General features: G+C 55.8%; 3 protein-coding genes and 1 long non-coding RNA gene across 8 annotated transcripts in view; 3 read left to right on the forward strand and 1 right to left on the reverse strand.

The window, feature by feature from the left end:
* FLNC (filamin C, gamma) overlaps positions 1-3,090 on the forward strand; it is a 29,202-nt gene extending 26,112 nt beyond the window's left edge. For all 3 annotated transcript variants that reach the window (XM_011939564.1, XM_011939565.1, XM_011939566.1), the window contains 5 exons: positions 337-469; positions 569-745; positions 942-1,160; positions 1,823-2,032; positions 2,151-3,090. In XM_011939564.1, the coding sequence (XP_011794954.1) occupies positions 337-469; positions 569-745; positions 942-1,160; positions 1,823-2,032; positions 2,151-2,338 (927 nt within the window). In that variant the 3' untranslated portion in view covers positions 2,339-3,090. The remainder of the gene's footprint in view (positions 1-336; positions 470-568; positions 746-941; positions 1,161-1,822; positions 2,033-2,150) is intronic.
* A 3,778-nt stretch (positions 3,091-6,868) lies between these two features.
* ATP6V1F (ATPase, H+ transporting, lysosomal 14kDa, V1 subunit F) overlaps positions 6,869-14,225 on the forward strand; it is a 10,632-nt gene continuing 3,275 nt past the window's right edge. The window contains exons 1-3 of one of the 3 annotated variants that reach the window (XM_011939569.1): positions 6,869-7,469; positions 9,500-9,583; positions 9,745-10,226. In XM_011939569.1, the coding sequence (XP_011794959.1) occupies positions 7,135-7,469; positions 9,500-9,583; positions 9,745-9,946 (621 nt within the window). In that variant the 5' untranslated portion in view covers positions 6,869-7,134 and the 3' untranslated portion in view covers positions 9,947-10,226. Of the gene's footprint in view, positions 7,470-9,499; positions 9,584-9,744; positions 10,227-14,225 lie in introns of those variants that run through there. The other 2 variants (XR_001001507.1, XM_011939570.1) reach the window with 2 other exon arrangements.
* LOC105510006 lies at positions 10,732-13,517 on the forward strand. Its single transcript, XM_011939568.1, has 2 exons — positions 10,732-11,208; positions 13,341-13,517. The coding sequence occupies exons 1-2, from the start codon at positions 10,788-10,790 to the stop codon at positions 13,448-13,450; spliced, it is 531 nt and encodes a 176-aa protein (XP_011794958.1). The 5' UTR covers positions 10,732-10,787; the 3' UTR covers positions 13,451-13,517.
* On the reverse strand, positions 13,611-14,014 carry LOC105510005. Its single transcript, XR_001001506.1, has 2 exons — positions 13,840-14,014; positions 13,611-13,755 (listed from the first exon to the last, which is right to left on the reverse strand). It is a non-coding gene; the product is annotated as an uncharacterized LOC105510005 (long non-coding RNA).

The following is a 14,225-nucleotide window of genomic DNA, read 5'->3' on the forward strand; positions in this document are numbered from 1 at the left end:
CACCGCCAGCCCACACAGCCCATCAGGCACTTGCCCTCTGCTCTCAGCCTGCTTCACACAGAGTGTGGCCCTTCCTTCCTCAGCCAGGACAGGGCACATCATCTCTCATCTCCCACACACCAAGCACAGCTAGGATAGCAGGTGCACACATAGGGTTGCATACCAGACCCTGGCTCCTCCTGCTCCCAGGCTGGTCTGGCAGGCAGGGGCCAGGCTGGGCGTAGGGTGGTGGCAGCCTTTGGGCTGGGCTTACGGTGAGCACCATGTGGGGTTTCAGAGAAGACTGGTCCAGCCCTGGTCTCCCAGGAGTCTGAGCATCCTCCTTGGCCTTTGCAGGAGACAGGGCTCAAGGTGAACCAGCCAGCGTCCTTTGCGGTGCAGCTGAACGGCGCACGGGGCGTGATTGATGCCCGGGTGCACACACCCTCGGGGGCTGTGGAGGAGTGCTATGTCTCTGAGCTAGACAGTGGTGAGCTGGCCCTGCCCCTGCCAACCCCCTGCTGGGCTGGGGCCTTCTATGAAGGGGAGGGGAAGGATGGAGGGTAAGCCACCAACCCTCTATCCACAGACAAGCATACCATCCGCTTCATCCCCCACGAGAATGGCGTCCACTCCATCGATGTCAAGTTCAATGGTGCCCACATCCCTGGAAGTCCCTTCAAGATCCGCGTTGGGGAGCAGAGCCAGGCTGGGGACCCAGGCTTGGTGTCAGCCTATGGTCCTGGACTCGAGGGAGGAACTACCGGTGAGTGCCTGGAGCTGGGGAACAGGGTGACTTCTAGGAGTGCTTGGCCACTAGTCTGTTGCTGCCTTGCTCCAGAGGCAGGAGCCCTGCTTCCTGAGCCAGGAGTCCCCACAGAGGCTGTCCAGGGAGCTGGAGCCCAGCCCCTCTTGGGCCACAAGCCCTTCCTGCCCTCAGCCTTGCTACCTCTGGCCCTTAGGTGTGTCATCAGAGTTCATCGTGAACACCATGAACGCCGGCTCGGGGGCCTTGTCTGTCACCATTGATGGCCCCTCCAAGGTGCAGCTGGACTGTCGGGAGTGTCCTGAGGGCCACGTGGTCACTTACACTCCCATGGCCCCTGGCAACTACCTCATTGCCATCAAGTACGGTGGCCCCCAGCACATCGTGGGCAGCCCCTTCAAGGCCAAGGTCACCGGTGAGTGCTGACTTCCGGGAGGTCCATCCAACCTGCAGCCCAGCCCAGCCTGGAGGGCTCCGGTGGCCACGCACATCCAGACCATAGTCTGACCCCAGACATCATGGTCAGTTTACCAGGGCTAGAGGTGGGCCTGGCTCTACACAGCACACATTCTGTGGAGTCAGGCATGATGGTGTAAAAGTCCCATTCTTCCTCTCCATCGCGGCCCCTCACTCCTTCAGCTCTGGCCTGCGCTGCCTCCTCAGGCTCTAGCATCACTTTCTTCCCTCCTGGCTTCCCGTATTCCTCGGCTCCAAGAAGACACAGGCAGTACTGAGCAAGCTCCCCTCTTGAGGCTGTCTGTAGATGAGTTGGGGGGCCGTTCCTTTGCAAAGTGACTCTAATCCTGTGAGTTAGCCTGAGTTCCCAAAGCCTGCAAGGGTGAGGTCACAGCGTCTGAGGCCCCAGCCCTGGGGTAGAGCACCAGTTGGAGCTGGCAGCTCAGGGCCCTGGCTGGGAATGGGGCTGTGCTCCTAGAGTGGCCCTTGGAGGAATTTGGGGGGAGCCCCGAATGCAGGCAGTGAGTCCCACAGGGTGGCAGTGCTGGCCGAGGGTCCCCTGCCTGGGGAAGAACAGGAAGCCCTTCTGACCAGGTTTGTGCCCCTCCACCCGCCCCTCAGGTCCGAGGCTGTCTGGAGGCCACAGCCTTCACGAAACATCCACCGTTCTGGTGGAGACTGTGACCAAGTCTTCCTCAAGCCGGGGCTCCAGCTACAGCTCCATCCCCAAGTTCTCCTCGGATGCCAGCAAGGTGGTGACTCGGGGCCCTGGGCTGTCCCAGGCCTTCGTGGGCCAGAAGAACTCCTTCACCGTGGACTGCAGCAAAGCAGGCAGGTGGCGGGGGGAGGGCGTCTCCCGGTGTGCCAGCAAGAGGCCGTCGGGGAGCAGGGTGTGGGTCACAGTAGGGGACTCCCTGGTGTGAGCCCGTCCCTCTGCCTCCCTCTCCAGGCACCAACATGATGATGGTGGGCGTGCACGGCCCCAAGACCCCCTGTGAGGAGGTGTACGTGAAGCACATGGGGAACCGGGTGTACAATGTCACCTACACCGTCAAGGAGAAAGGGGACTACATCCTCATCGTCAAGTGGGGTGACGAAAGTGTCCCTGGAAGCCCCTTCAAAGTCAAGGTCCCTTGAATGCCAGAAGTACCTCCCCAGCCTCAGCCCCCACCTCCAGCCACACACACATTACACACAAACACACACACACACGTGCCACACCCAGACACATGCACAGAATCAGACACTACAAACACTTGCCTTGGGGGTGAAGTGAAGGCACAGCCTCCCCACCTCACTGCGCCCCAGGGGTTGGAGGACCTTGTCGGTGTTAGGACAGTGTCCCTCCCTGGGAATGTGACATGAGGGCAGACTGGGGCCAGGCTCAGGGGCAGAGGCTGGGACATGAGGGGCTGACGAGTGGGCTGCGAGGCCAGGGAAGCCCTGAGTTTTCTGGCAGGGCTGAGCAGTGGGAGAGCATTGTGTTGTGGGTGTCTGTGTGTGAGGTCACCCTCAATCTGCACCGCCGGCCAGCCACCCTCCTGTCCCTGAGGACTTGGTCTGGTCCCTCTGGTAGCTTCAACCCCAGACTTTTAAGGACTTGGAAAGGAAAGCACAATCAGAGAAGAAAACAGCCCCTGAATCAGCAGCAGTGGCCTGGCACATGGACCAGCCCGAGCGATGTGCACTCCGCCCAAGCCAGGCTCCCAGGGGGCCTGATTTCTCTCTCACTGTCTCTTTTTTAAAAATGGTTGCACAGCTCTGCCCCATGGGGGGCCTTTTTTACACACTGCGAGGCCCAGCTTTCTAGGGGACTTTTGCACATGTCATGCAGCTCAGCTGGGAGCTGCTTAGGTGGAAAACTCCAAATAAAGTGCGGCTGTCGCAGAGGCTTGGCTGTTCCTTGCGGGTGTGCTCTCTGTGGCTGGCTGCCCTCTGACCTGCCACACGAGAAACTGGGCCCTGGGGAGGCAGAGGCAGCCTGGCTGTCCCCTGGAAGATTGACCCAGGTCGAGGGGAAGGTCCTGGGGCAGAAGTGAGGTCGGGGATGTTGGCAGAGTGCCTGAAAGAACCCGGGGCGGGGGCTCCGGGATGGGGGAAGGGGTCCCAGCGGGAGGGCTCGTGGACAGCACAGGGTGTGGATACTGTGTTCTACAGTACTGCCCCGGGACCCCTGGGAGGCCAATTTCAGTTCAGCCTGACCTCAAGGATGTTTTTCAAATTAAGACTTTAAAACAGTGAGCACTGACTCAAACAGGAATATTCCTCAACCAGCAGGCAGACAGAACCACCTGCAGACTCAGCACCTTCCCCCTAGTCTGGTACTGAATCAGCTTGGCCTGTTTCATGCCCCTTTCCAGCACTGAGCTCACACAGGCCTTCCCTCCTGAACTCCTGCCCCAGCCCTGCCCTGGTCAGCTCCCTCCAACCTCCTCTCCATGCTGCAGCTTGAGGGGGGTCACTTTAAAGAGAGTATGCCCCTCTGTGGTTTAGGGCCCTCTGTGACTCCCCCCTGCTCCAGAGTAAAGTTTCCTCCTGACAAGGTCTCCAAGGCGCCCCAAGTTCAGACAGCAGCCTCCCCAGCCGTATGAGTTGGGCAGCAAGCCCACTCCCCATTGTACCCTCCACCTCCAACCTCCCTTCACCACCTCTAGTTAACTGGGCACCCATGCTGAATTTGGGCCCCTTCCCGGAAACACCCTTGCCTCCCCACCCTCTTCATCTTCCTGGCCAACAGGAAGTTTCCTGGACCCCTCCCTACCCCTCCTGGATCAGTGCCCCCAGCTCCCAAACTGCCCTGGGACACATCTCTAGCTGCAGTTACCACCCTGAGCTGTGGCCATGTATCCACGGCTCCCCACCAGATGGAGCTCCCTGGCCCTGGCTGTGAATGAGTGAGTGAATGGGTATGAGTGAATAAATGAGCAGCTGAGTAGCTGGAGCAGGGAAAAGATGCCTTTCATTCACCTGATCCCACAATCTAGACCCACCTGGGCATTTCAGCACATGGTGGTGGGCCTGGCAGAAAAACCCATGAGGCCCCAACTCCTAATCCCTGACCTCCCCACCTTTCTCACCTCTCACTGTTATGCCCAGACCGTTTATTCCCCGAAGAAGACCACCAGAGTCCAGAGTCAAAGCCAAGCGGCAAGGATCTTTAATGCAAGTTCGAACTTGGTCCCTCCGTTTCTCAACATACAAGAGGGCCCCGAACAATGCACGCGCTCGCTTTTTATAGCCCGATGAAAATAGGACTTGTAAGGTTACAGAGGAACAGGGAAAAAGGGAATTCTTTAGGTTACAGCATTACAATTGGTTAACATATTAAGTTATACATTTAGCAGTTATCTATTGTTCCCGTGCTTTCAGTAAAACTACAAATGGCGGCGCCCTTATCGGGGATTTCCCAGGATTTCCCAAGCTGAGATATATGGAGAAATGTATTTGCACTGGGCCGTGTTTGCACTGGGCCCAGGAAATTGAGAGATATATGGTGTCAAGCTGAATGTATTTGCTGGGCCCAGGACTGAGGAATGTGCCTGATTTCTTTCATCACCAGCCTCTGTGCTTCCTCCCTCTTCCCTCACACCCTCCCACACACCCCTCCTCACTCTCTGCCCCCTCACTCTCACCCCTAGATGTGCTAATTTCCCCCTCAGCTTCGGCTGCCTCCACCTGTGTGTGGCTGATAAGCTCACAGACCTCCAGCCTGCCCGCTTCCAGCCAGCCACAGTGTGGCCCTGGGTGCTAAGCCTTAAAGGCCCTCCCTCATTAATCCTCGTAACAGCCCTATGAGGTGGGGCTACTACCACCTGAAGAAACCAAGGCCCTGGGAATTTCAGTGATGAGTCTGAAACCATACCTCTAAGTAGTGGGGTACCGAGTGAAACCCAGGCATGCCCAAATCCCAAGCTTATCACACATACAATCGCCAGACCAGACCACTTGCACGTCTCAAGCACTCCAAACTCACAAAGCCCATGCCGGACACCAGGAGTGCCGGTTTATTAAAAGGGAGGAGGAAAGAGTGGCCCCCTCCCCTTCAGGCTGCTCATCTCACAGAGATCACTTTCCCGGGAGTGTGACTCCCGTCCATGTGCTGTACAGGCCAGAAACCTGGAAGTCACCCAGGTCTCTCTTTTACCTCACTCCCCGAACACGCCACTCTGAAATGAGTTTTGTCCTAAATACCTAAATATCTCTCGGCTCTACCTACTTCTCTGTTTCCCATTATCACCCCCTGAGTTCTGGCCACCATTCTCTCTCACAATGGCCTCCCAATCTGTTTTTTCCTCCCTCAATTTCGCCTCCGCTCACAGCACAGCCACAGTGAGTGACAGCTCTAAAACGTAACTTTGGTGATAGCACTGTCTTACTTGAAAACCCTCAGCGGCTTCAGGGTAACTCTGTCCTCAGGATAACTTCCAGATCCTTTTTTTTCTCAAACAGAGTCTCGCTCTGTCACCCAGGCTGGAGTGCAGTGGCGCCATCTCAGCTCACCACAACCTCCTTGCCCGGGTTCAAGCAATTGTCCTGCCTTAGCCTCCCAAGTACCTGGGACTACAGGCACACACCACCTCACTGGGCTAATTTTTTTTTTGTATATTTAGTGGAGACGGGATTTCACCATGTTGGCCAGACTGGTCTCAACCTCCTGACCTCAGGTGATCCATCTGCCTCGGCCTCTCAAAGTGCTGGGATTACAGGCGTGAGTCACCGTGCCTGGCCTGCAGATCCCTTTTTTTTTTTCCCAGACAGGGTCTCGTTCTGCTGCTCAGGCTCAAGTGCAGTGCCCTGATCATAGCTCACTGTAACCTTGAACTCCTGAGCAAGCCCTGCTGCCTCAGCCTCTCGAGTACCTGGAACTATAAGTGTGCGCCACCACGCCTGGCTAATTTTTTTTTTTTTTTTTTTTTTGAGACAGAGTCTCGCTCTGTCACCCAGGTTGGAGTGCAATGGCACAATCTCGGCTCACTGCAGTCTCCACTTCCCAGGTTCAAGCAATTCTCCTGCCTCAGCCTCTCGAGTAGCTGGGACTACAGGCGCCCGCAACCACGCCCAACTAATTGTTTGTATTTTTAGTAGAGACAGGTTTTCGCCATGTTGGCCAGGCTGGTTTCGAATTCCTGACCTCAGGTGATCCACCTGCCTCGGCCTCCCAAAGTGCTGGGATTACAGGAGTGGGCCACCGCACCTGGCCTACCTGGCTAATTTTTAAAATTTTTTGTAGAGACAGGGTCTGTGTTGCCCAGGCTGGTCTCCAACTCCTGAGCTCAAGCAGTCCTCCCCCATTGGGGAAGCACTCCCAAAGTGCTGGGATTATAGGCGTCGCGTGAGCCACCATGCCCGGCCTTACCAATTCTTTAACTTTCCTTGAAGGCCCTACGCTCTCTAGTCAGTACTCCTTTGCATATGCTGTTCCTCTGCCTAGAACACCGTCTTGTCCTCATTTCTATCCCCTTCATCCTGCAGGTCCTTCAGGTCTCAGCTTAGATCTGAAGCAAGCTTCTTGGGGAAGGGTTCTTTGGATGCCCCCTCTCATCATGGGTTGGTTACCATGGATGTGTGCTTCCATATACTTTTCACATTCTAACCATTAACACATAGCTCTGTAGTCGCCTGTTCCCCTGACTTTCCATCTCACTAGACAGTATCATCACTAACTTCTGCATTCCTTTAATTGAACAAATGCGTATTACTTGTTAAATATGTGTCATAGGTACATACATACATGATAAAGACCCAGACCCTGCCGAAGAGATCAGTAACCGCCTCTCTTCTCTGGGATCTCGGCGTCTAAACAGCGCCAGGTTCAAATCGCTTGTTGAACGAATGAACCAAGGAAGGAGTGAATGAACGAATGATTGCCCACGAAGGACGTGGTGCCGCGCAGCCTTCTGGGAATCGTAGTCCCCTGCCTCGGGCCTGTCTTTATGGCGCAGGCGTATTCACATGGAGGCCGTGTTGCTGTTCATGCGCATGTCCAGGAATGCGGCTCGGAGAACTGCGCATGCCTGAAGGGGGGCGTGGGGCCGACGGGGAGCCGTACGGCGGAGGCGGGGTTTCAGTGGCTTTTGGTGCTCTCGGGTGAGCTCTGCCCGGCTGCGGGAATGGCGGGGAGGGGGAAGCTCATCGCAGTGATCGGAGACGAGGACACGGTGACGGGTTTCCTTCTGGGCGGCATAGGGGAGCTTAACAAGAACCGCCACCCCAATTTCCTGGTGGTGGAGAAGGATACAACCATCAATGAGATCGAAGACACTTTCCGGTACGGTAGCGCGCGAGGCCTGAACGGGCCCTTCTGCTGCCTGGTGGAGTGCGGGGCGAGGGTGGAGGCGGCCCGGGGACCGAGGCGTGAGGCCCGGACGGGGGTTAGGGGACGGTCCTGAAAGTCCAGGACAGGGTCTCGGACAGGCCCGCCCTCCTCCGCGCCCCAAGTTCCCGTTTGGGGCTGGGTGGCACCGACGCTGTATCAGGTCCACGAGCTCCCCACCTCACATGATCGTGTGTCAGGAAAGAAGGGGAACGGAGCTCGTGACGGGCTAGGCAGTGGGCTCGGACTTTGTTCTGCTTTCCCCTCCTTTGCAGGCTTACCGTCGTCCTGTAAGGCAGGGGTGATTTTGTCCTACTTACAGGTGAGAAAACTAAAGCTCGGAGAGGTTAAGGCACGCACTAAAGTTACAAGTGGGCAGAGGCAGAGCTGGAATTTGAGCCTAATCCTAACCCTTTCTGCCTTTGGTAAGCCAGGTACACACTCTGTACAGCTCTCCTCAGTCGGCCTCGGAATTTCCCTTTGGTCTTGAGCACAGTAGGCAGAAAATGTCAGGATGTGAGAGCCTTCTGCTAAGACCTTGCACACAAGCCCTCGCTCCTGCCTTAGGTCAGAGTGTGAGCGCAGGCATGCCTTTAATCCACCAGGGGTCCTGGTGACTGGAATTGAGGATAACAGCTTCCTATTCTATATCCCTCACCCCTTCTTCAGGTTCGCTGTACTAAGTCTCAGGAATAAACCACTCACCTGTTTCCCCCCAAACAGTCCAGCCCAGGGCTGCTGGCTGAGACTGGTTCCTGCTGCCGGGTGTATTAGGTAGTTCCTGACCTGGTAGGCTGTTACCTGCCGATCTCTAAGCTGTCTGGTAAAGTGACCCAAGTTACCATGGGAGAAGGACAAATTTTACTTCAAGAATTTTTTATGTTTCCAATCAAAAGGGACCTCAGAGATCAAATCTAACCCAGTGACTGGCGGGGGGTGGGTGCTCAGTAAATAATTTTTAACTAGTAAATAAACGAATGAGTCTGGGCACGGTGGCTCATGCCTGTGATCCCAACACTTCTGGAGGCCGAGGCGGGTGGATCACCTGAGTTCCACCCACCAGGCTGGTTGGAGTTCGAAACTAGCCTGACCAATATGGTGAAACCCCATTTCTACTAAAAATGCAAAAATTAGCCAGGCATCGTGGAGGGTGCCTGTAATCCCAGCAAATCAGGAGGCTGAGGAAGGAGAACTTGAACCTGGGAGGCGGAAGTTGCAGTGAGCCGAGATCCGCCGCTGCACTCCAGCCTGGGCGACAGAGGGAGACCCTGTCTCAAAAAAGTCAAATAAACGAATGAATGGGTGGGTGATCACAGGAGAGGAGGATCACAAGGCCAGGTTCTTTTTGGGCAGAAAGTATGATTCCTTCATCAGAGTGTCTTCTTCCTAGCTTGTGATCTTGGTTCATGCCAGACTTTCCCTCTGACCCCTCCACCACCCTCATCAGCGTAGACCTTGAGGCCTTCAGTGGTCTCATCAGCCCTATTTTTAAATTAATTTGTTTTCTTTCTAAAAGTTAATGTGTCCTTTTTTTTTTTTTTCTGAGACAGGGTCTCACTCCTGTCACCCAGGCTGGAGTGCAGTGGCATGATCACAGCTCACTGCGGCCTCGACTTCCCAGACTCAAGTGATTCTCCCACCTCAGCCTCCCAAGTAGCTGGGACTACAGTTTCCCAAGCAGCTGGCACATGCCGCCACATCCAGCCAATTTTTTGTATATATGTACACATTTTTTTTTCTTTTTTTTGTAGAGATGGGGGTCTCACTATGTGGCCCATTCTGGTCTCAAACTGCAGGGTTCAAGCGATCTAACCGCCTTGGCTTCCCAAAGTGCTGGGATTATAGGCATGAGCCATTGCACCTGGCCTTCAGTATCTGCACATAAAAAGGGATCTGTATACATGTAATCTTATCCTTCCCCTTTCTGACACCATCACTGCATATTGAATACACCAGCGTGCACCCTAATTAATCTTCATTACCAGTTCACTTGGAAGCGTTCCAGGCAGCGTTGCAGAAGCCAACCCTAGTCAGCATGACCCTCCGCTTTGGGATGAAATTGATTCTTGGTAGAGTTGACATAGGGTTGAGCGTGGCAGCCTTTCCCCTAGTCCTCTGTGCCCTCTGGGTCATGCTCATTCCCCTCCACTGCCCAACCCAACAACTTGGAGGCAGGAGAGAAGGCAGCCCCCAGAGCTGCCCTAGACTCCTGTCTTATCTCTCCCCACAGGCAGTTTCTAAACCGGGATGACATTGGCATCATCCTCATCAACCAGTACATCGCAGAGATGGTGCGGCATGCCCTGGACGCCCACCAGCACTCCATCCCTGCTGTCCTGGAGATCCCCTCCAAGGAGCACCCATATGACGCCGCCAAGGACTCCATTCTGCGCAGGGCCAGGGGCATGTTCACTGCTGAAGACCTGCGCTAGGGGACTCCTCACAGCCCTCAGCCCTTCCCTCGTTTCCAGGCCTCTCCCCAGGCTTGCCGTCAGCCTTCTTTACTTTTTGAGCCTCTGATTTCCAATTCTCTGCCCATTCCCACTCCATTAAGAGGCTAGGTGAGGCACTTCTAGGTTGCTGGGGCTCTGCTGTTAAAGCTGGTTAAGAAACAGGAAGCCTGACCATCTCCCTCCACTACCTGTTCCCTGTGCTGTTACACAGTGTCATTGTTGATGTTAAATTAAAGTCATATTCTTGCTTCTCTCCAAACGGGCTGGGTGCTGGAAAGGACATGTGTGGGGTGAGGCCATGGGGCAGATTCAATTCAATTGGCAAGGATGGAAAAGGTGCTGCCAAAGACAGGCATAGAAGAGCTGGCCCAGGAGGATCGTGCTGGGAGGCAGAACTCAAGGACTGGTCCTTGGATCAGAGAAGACCAGCTCGGGTCTGGGAAGGAATGGGAGGAAGCTTGAGCCCAGCCCCCACCTCCCCCACCTTGCTCAGCATTGGGCTGGGAAGGGGGCCAGACCCAAAGGACAGACGCAGAAAGCACACAAAACCTGGGAGCCTCTGATGCCAGATCCCGCGTGGGCCCTGCGGGAGGTTTGGGGAGCAGGGCTCTTAGCCAGTGGGCCCTGGCCCCAGGCTGCCTCAGGAAGCCAGGCTCATGGGGTCTGCTGGGGGCACAGCAAGTAGAACCCTGGCCCTGTGTGAGGTGAGGCATGGTTGCTAGGTGACTGCCAGGGCAGCCACTCACCATTAGAAGCACTCTGCTTGCTGTGCTCACCCCTCAGCTGCAGCCACCCTGGTGCCACTCCTTCCCTGGCCACCATGTCACGGCAGCTCAACATAGACACGTTACGGCAGAACTTCTGGAAGGAGGAATATCTGAAGGAAAAGATGCTGCGCTGTGAATGGTACCGCAAGTATGGGTCGATGGTGAAGGCCAAGCAGAAGGCTAAGGCTGCAGCCCGCCTGCCCCTCAAACTGCCCACCCTGCACCCCAAAGCCCCACTGTCACCCCCACCCGCCCCCAAGTCAGCCCCTTCCAAGGCACCCAGCCCTGTCCCAGAGGCTCCTTTCCAGGCAGAAATGTACCCAGTACCACCTGTCACCCGAGCCCTGCTGTATGAAGGCATCTCCCACGACTTCCAGGGGCGCTACCGCTACCTCAACACTCGAAAACTGGACCTGCCAGAGACGCGATACCTCTTCCCCGTCACCACCAGCTTCACATACGGCTGGCAGCTGGGTGAGCCCAACCTCTTGGAAATCACCTCAAAGACAGAGCACCTGCCATGTCCTAGGGAGTGGGCATCCTAGTGAAGGGTCCAGACCATAAACAGAGCAAGGAGATGACCAAGAAGTGTCAACATGTGCCACAGAACTAGGGAGTGGTGGTGGGCGGGGAGGCAGCGGCCATGTGCTGCTATTTATTGGATTTTCAGGAAAGGCCTTTCTGAGGACCTGAGGCCGACAGCCAGATGATAAGGATGGGTTTGGATTTTCTTTGGTGTGCAGGGAAGCTGATGGAGGGTTCTAAGCAGGTTTCAAGAGTGACACTGATGAACCTTTTAAAAAGTCACCCTGGGCCTTGGCGCGGTGGCTCACACCTGTAATCCCAGCACTTTGGGAGGCTAAGGCAGGCGGATCACGAGGTCAGGAGATCGAGACCATCCTGGCTAACATGGTGAAACCCCATCTCTACTAAAAATACAAAAAATTAGCCAGGCGTGGTGGCGGGTGCCTGTAGTCCCAGCTACTCAGGAGGCTGAGGCAGGGGAATGGTGTGAGGAGCTTGCAGTGAACCGAGATCGTGCCACTGCACTCCAGCCTGGGCGACAGAGCAAGACTCCGTCGAAAAAAAAGAAGTCACTCTGACCTGTATGTAGGCAGTGGCTTTTTGAGGGGAAATGGTAGAATCTGGCACATGAGTTGGGCATCTATTTTGTTACTGTGTGGTAGTGGCCTGAGGAATCAGCAGTAGAGCTGAAATCGATTCAGGATGTTTGGGGGAAGACTCAGTGGAACTCACCCATGGATAGAATGTGAGAATAAGGGGAAGAGAGAACAATCGCCCAGGTGTTTAGCTAAAGCCGCAGTGACAGGGAAGACTGGGAGAGGTCAGGGCTGGAGTGTGCATGAACGGGTCCTATTTAGTCATGTGTGTTTGGCTGTGTTATGCTTGAAGTGTCTGTAGGGTGACTGTGTCTATCAGTCTGGATTGAAGTCAGAGCTGAAGATGCAAATTCGGAGGTCATTTGAATATAGGTGCTTTTTTTTAAATTTTTTTTTTTTCTTTTTGAAGCAGAATCTCACTTTGTCACCCAGGCTGGAGTGCAGTGGCATGATCTCGGCTCACTGCAACCTCCGCCTCCCAGGTTCAAGAGATTCTTCTGCCTCAGCCTCTCGAGCAGCTGGGACTACAGACACGTGTCACCATGCCTGGCTAATTTTTGTATTTTTAGTAGAGACAGGGTTTCACCATATTGGCCAGGCTGTTCTCCAACTGCTGACCTTGTAGTCTGCCCACCTCAGCCTGCCAAAGTGCTGGGATTACAGGTGTGAGCCACTGCCCGGCCTATAGGTGCTATTTAAATCCGTGAGATCACCTAGGGAGCTCAAGTTGCTGGAGTCTGATGGGAGTGGGGGCAGGACGGCTGAGCCAGAGGCAGGTAGGGGATGGCGTAGGCAGGAAGGCTGTCCATCTGGGCTGAGTCTTTTTTCTGTGAGGTTGAGTCAAGGCCATCAGTGGGGAGCGAGCCGAGCTCAGGCAGTGGAGTAGCAGAGATGAAGAGGAAAGGTGTGGAACAGGCATGTGCCAGAGAGGGCTCCTGGGCGATGTTGCTGCACCTCCCATTGCTGTCTGTGCTCATGAATGTCAAGTGAGACTCCTGGGCCCTGTGTCCTTCTCCAGCTGCTTGAGTGTCTTGCAGAAAAGGTGGATGGTTGGGGACTGACTCAGTTGAGATTTTGCCCCCAAACATCCCTTTCCCCCAGGTCCCTAAAGGGAAAGTCAGGGAAACAACTTTCTAACAAAAGCAGGAGGCAAGCCCTAGAAGGGGGGAGCAGGAGACAGAAGGAAGTCCCATCTCTTCACAGTCTGTCCCTCTGACAAGCAGGCTAGGGTGGCCCCCCTCCTGGCAGGTAAAGGATCCTGAAGCTGGGGTAATGATGGCAGATGGCTGCTGTATGTATCCTGGCCTCCAGCCCGCTCCCAGTATTTGCAGGTAGCTCCCATGCCTCCGAAGCATTTTCCATTTCTTCCCACAAAGTGGCTACTCCACTGACGGATTCCTAGGGCTGTGCAGACAGACAGGGCTCCCATGCTCTGTGTGTCCTTCCCTCAGGAACCCATGCTTGGCCTCTAACATCTTTTCCCAGGACCCCCAGTGAAGCAAGAACTGGTCTCCTGCAAGATGTGCCGCATTGAGTCATTCTTCCGCAAGAACGGGGCCTTCGCACTGCTTGATCCCCGAGACCTGGCCCTCTGACTGTGGGCCAGGTGTGGGCTTGGGGGAGGGAAGAAGAAATAACAGGCCTCCTGGTGGGGCAAAGCTGTTGTGTGTGTTTGTGCCCCTCTGCTCTCCCTGGCCCTGAGGCTGCATTCAGGCCTTTCTGAAACTATCTGACCTGCAAAAGTTGCCCTCTTGCTTTTTCCGTAACCCTCATCTCTTTAATCATCCCTTTGAGTACCCAGCAATGACCGGAGGGGGCTGGGAAGGGCGAGCACTACACTGCAGGCACGGGATCCGCAGCACCAGGGGAACACAGCAGTTCCAGGAAGTTCTGAGTGTTCCTGCGGAGAGAGCGGCCTGTCATCTCGGAGGCTAGGGAAAGGGGACTCCTGCCACCGCCACACCCCTCCTTGCCCGCCCCTCACCTGGCCCCGAGGGCCCGCAGCCGCCGGGTCCTCTCCCTATGCATCTGTTCCAGCTGCTCCCGCAGGGCGCGCCGCCGCCCAGTGGCGTCCTCCTGTAGGTGCAGATCGCTGAGCGTCCGCGGTTCAGTGGGGCGGGCAGGGCAGCACCCGGCACACCCGCCCCTCGCGCCCCGCCCTACTCACTGCCAGAGTGCAGTGCGCTCACTTCAAAGGGACCCGGGCGCACCAAGCTCGGCCCCTGCCCCGTGCAGGTTCCTTGTGGCCCCACCGCCTTCTGGGGTCTTGCCTGTGGCGGGAGTAGAGCCGGGCTGGGCGGGAGCCCCAAGGGGTGAACCCGGCAGTGGCGGTTCCTGGCGATGTGGAGGCGTTCCAGGACCTGCAGAGGG

Source organism: Colobus angolensis, unplaced genomic scaffold (assembly GCF_000951035.1).
Source record: "Colobus angolensis palliatus isolate OR3802 unplaced genomic scaffold, Cang.pa_1.0 Scaffold182, whole genome shotgun sequence".
Taxonomy (NCBI): Eukaryota; Metazoa; Chordata; class Mammalia; order Primates; family Cercopithecidae; genus Colobus; species Colobus angolensis.

What these genes read in the sequence shown, in the direction of transcription:
- LOC105510006 (XM_011939568.1), top strand. Translation starts at nt 10,788, where the DNA reads ATGTCACGGCAGCTCAACATAGACACGTTACGGCAGAACTTCTGGAAG. An exon ending in CACATACGGCTGGCAGCTGG is followed by an intron (nt 11,209 to 13,340) that starts GTGAGCCCAACC and finishes ATCTTTTCCCAG; the next exon opens with GACCCCCAGTGAAGCAAGAA.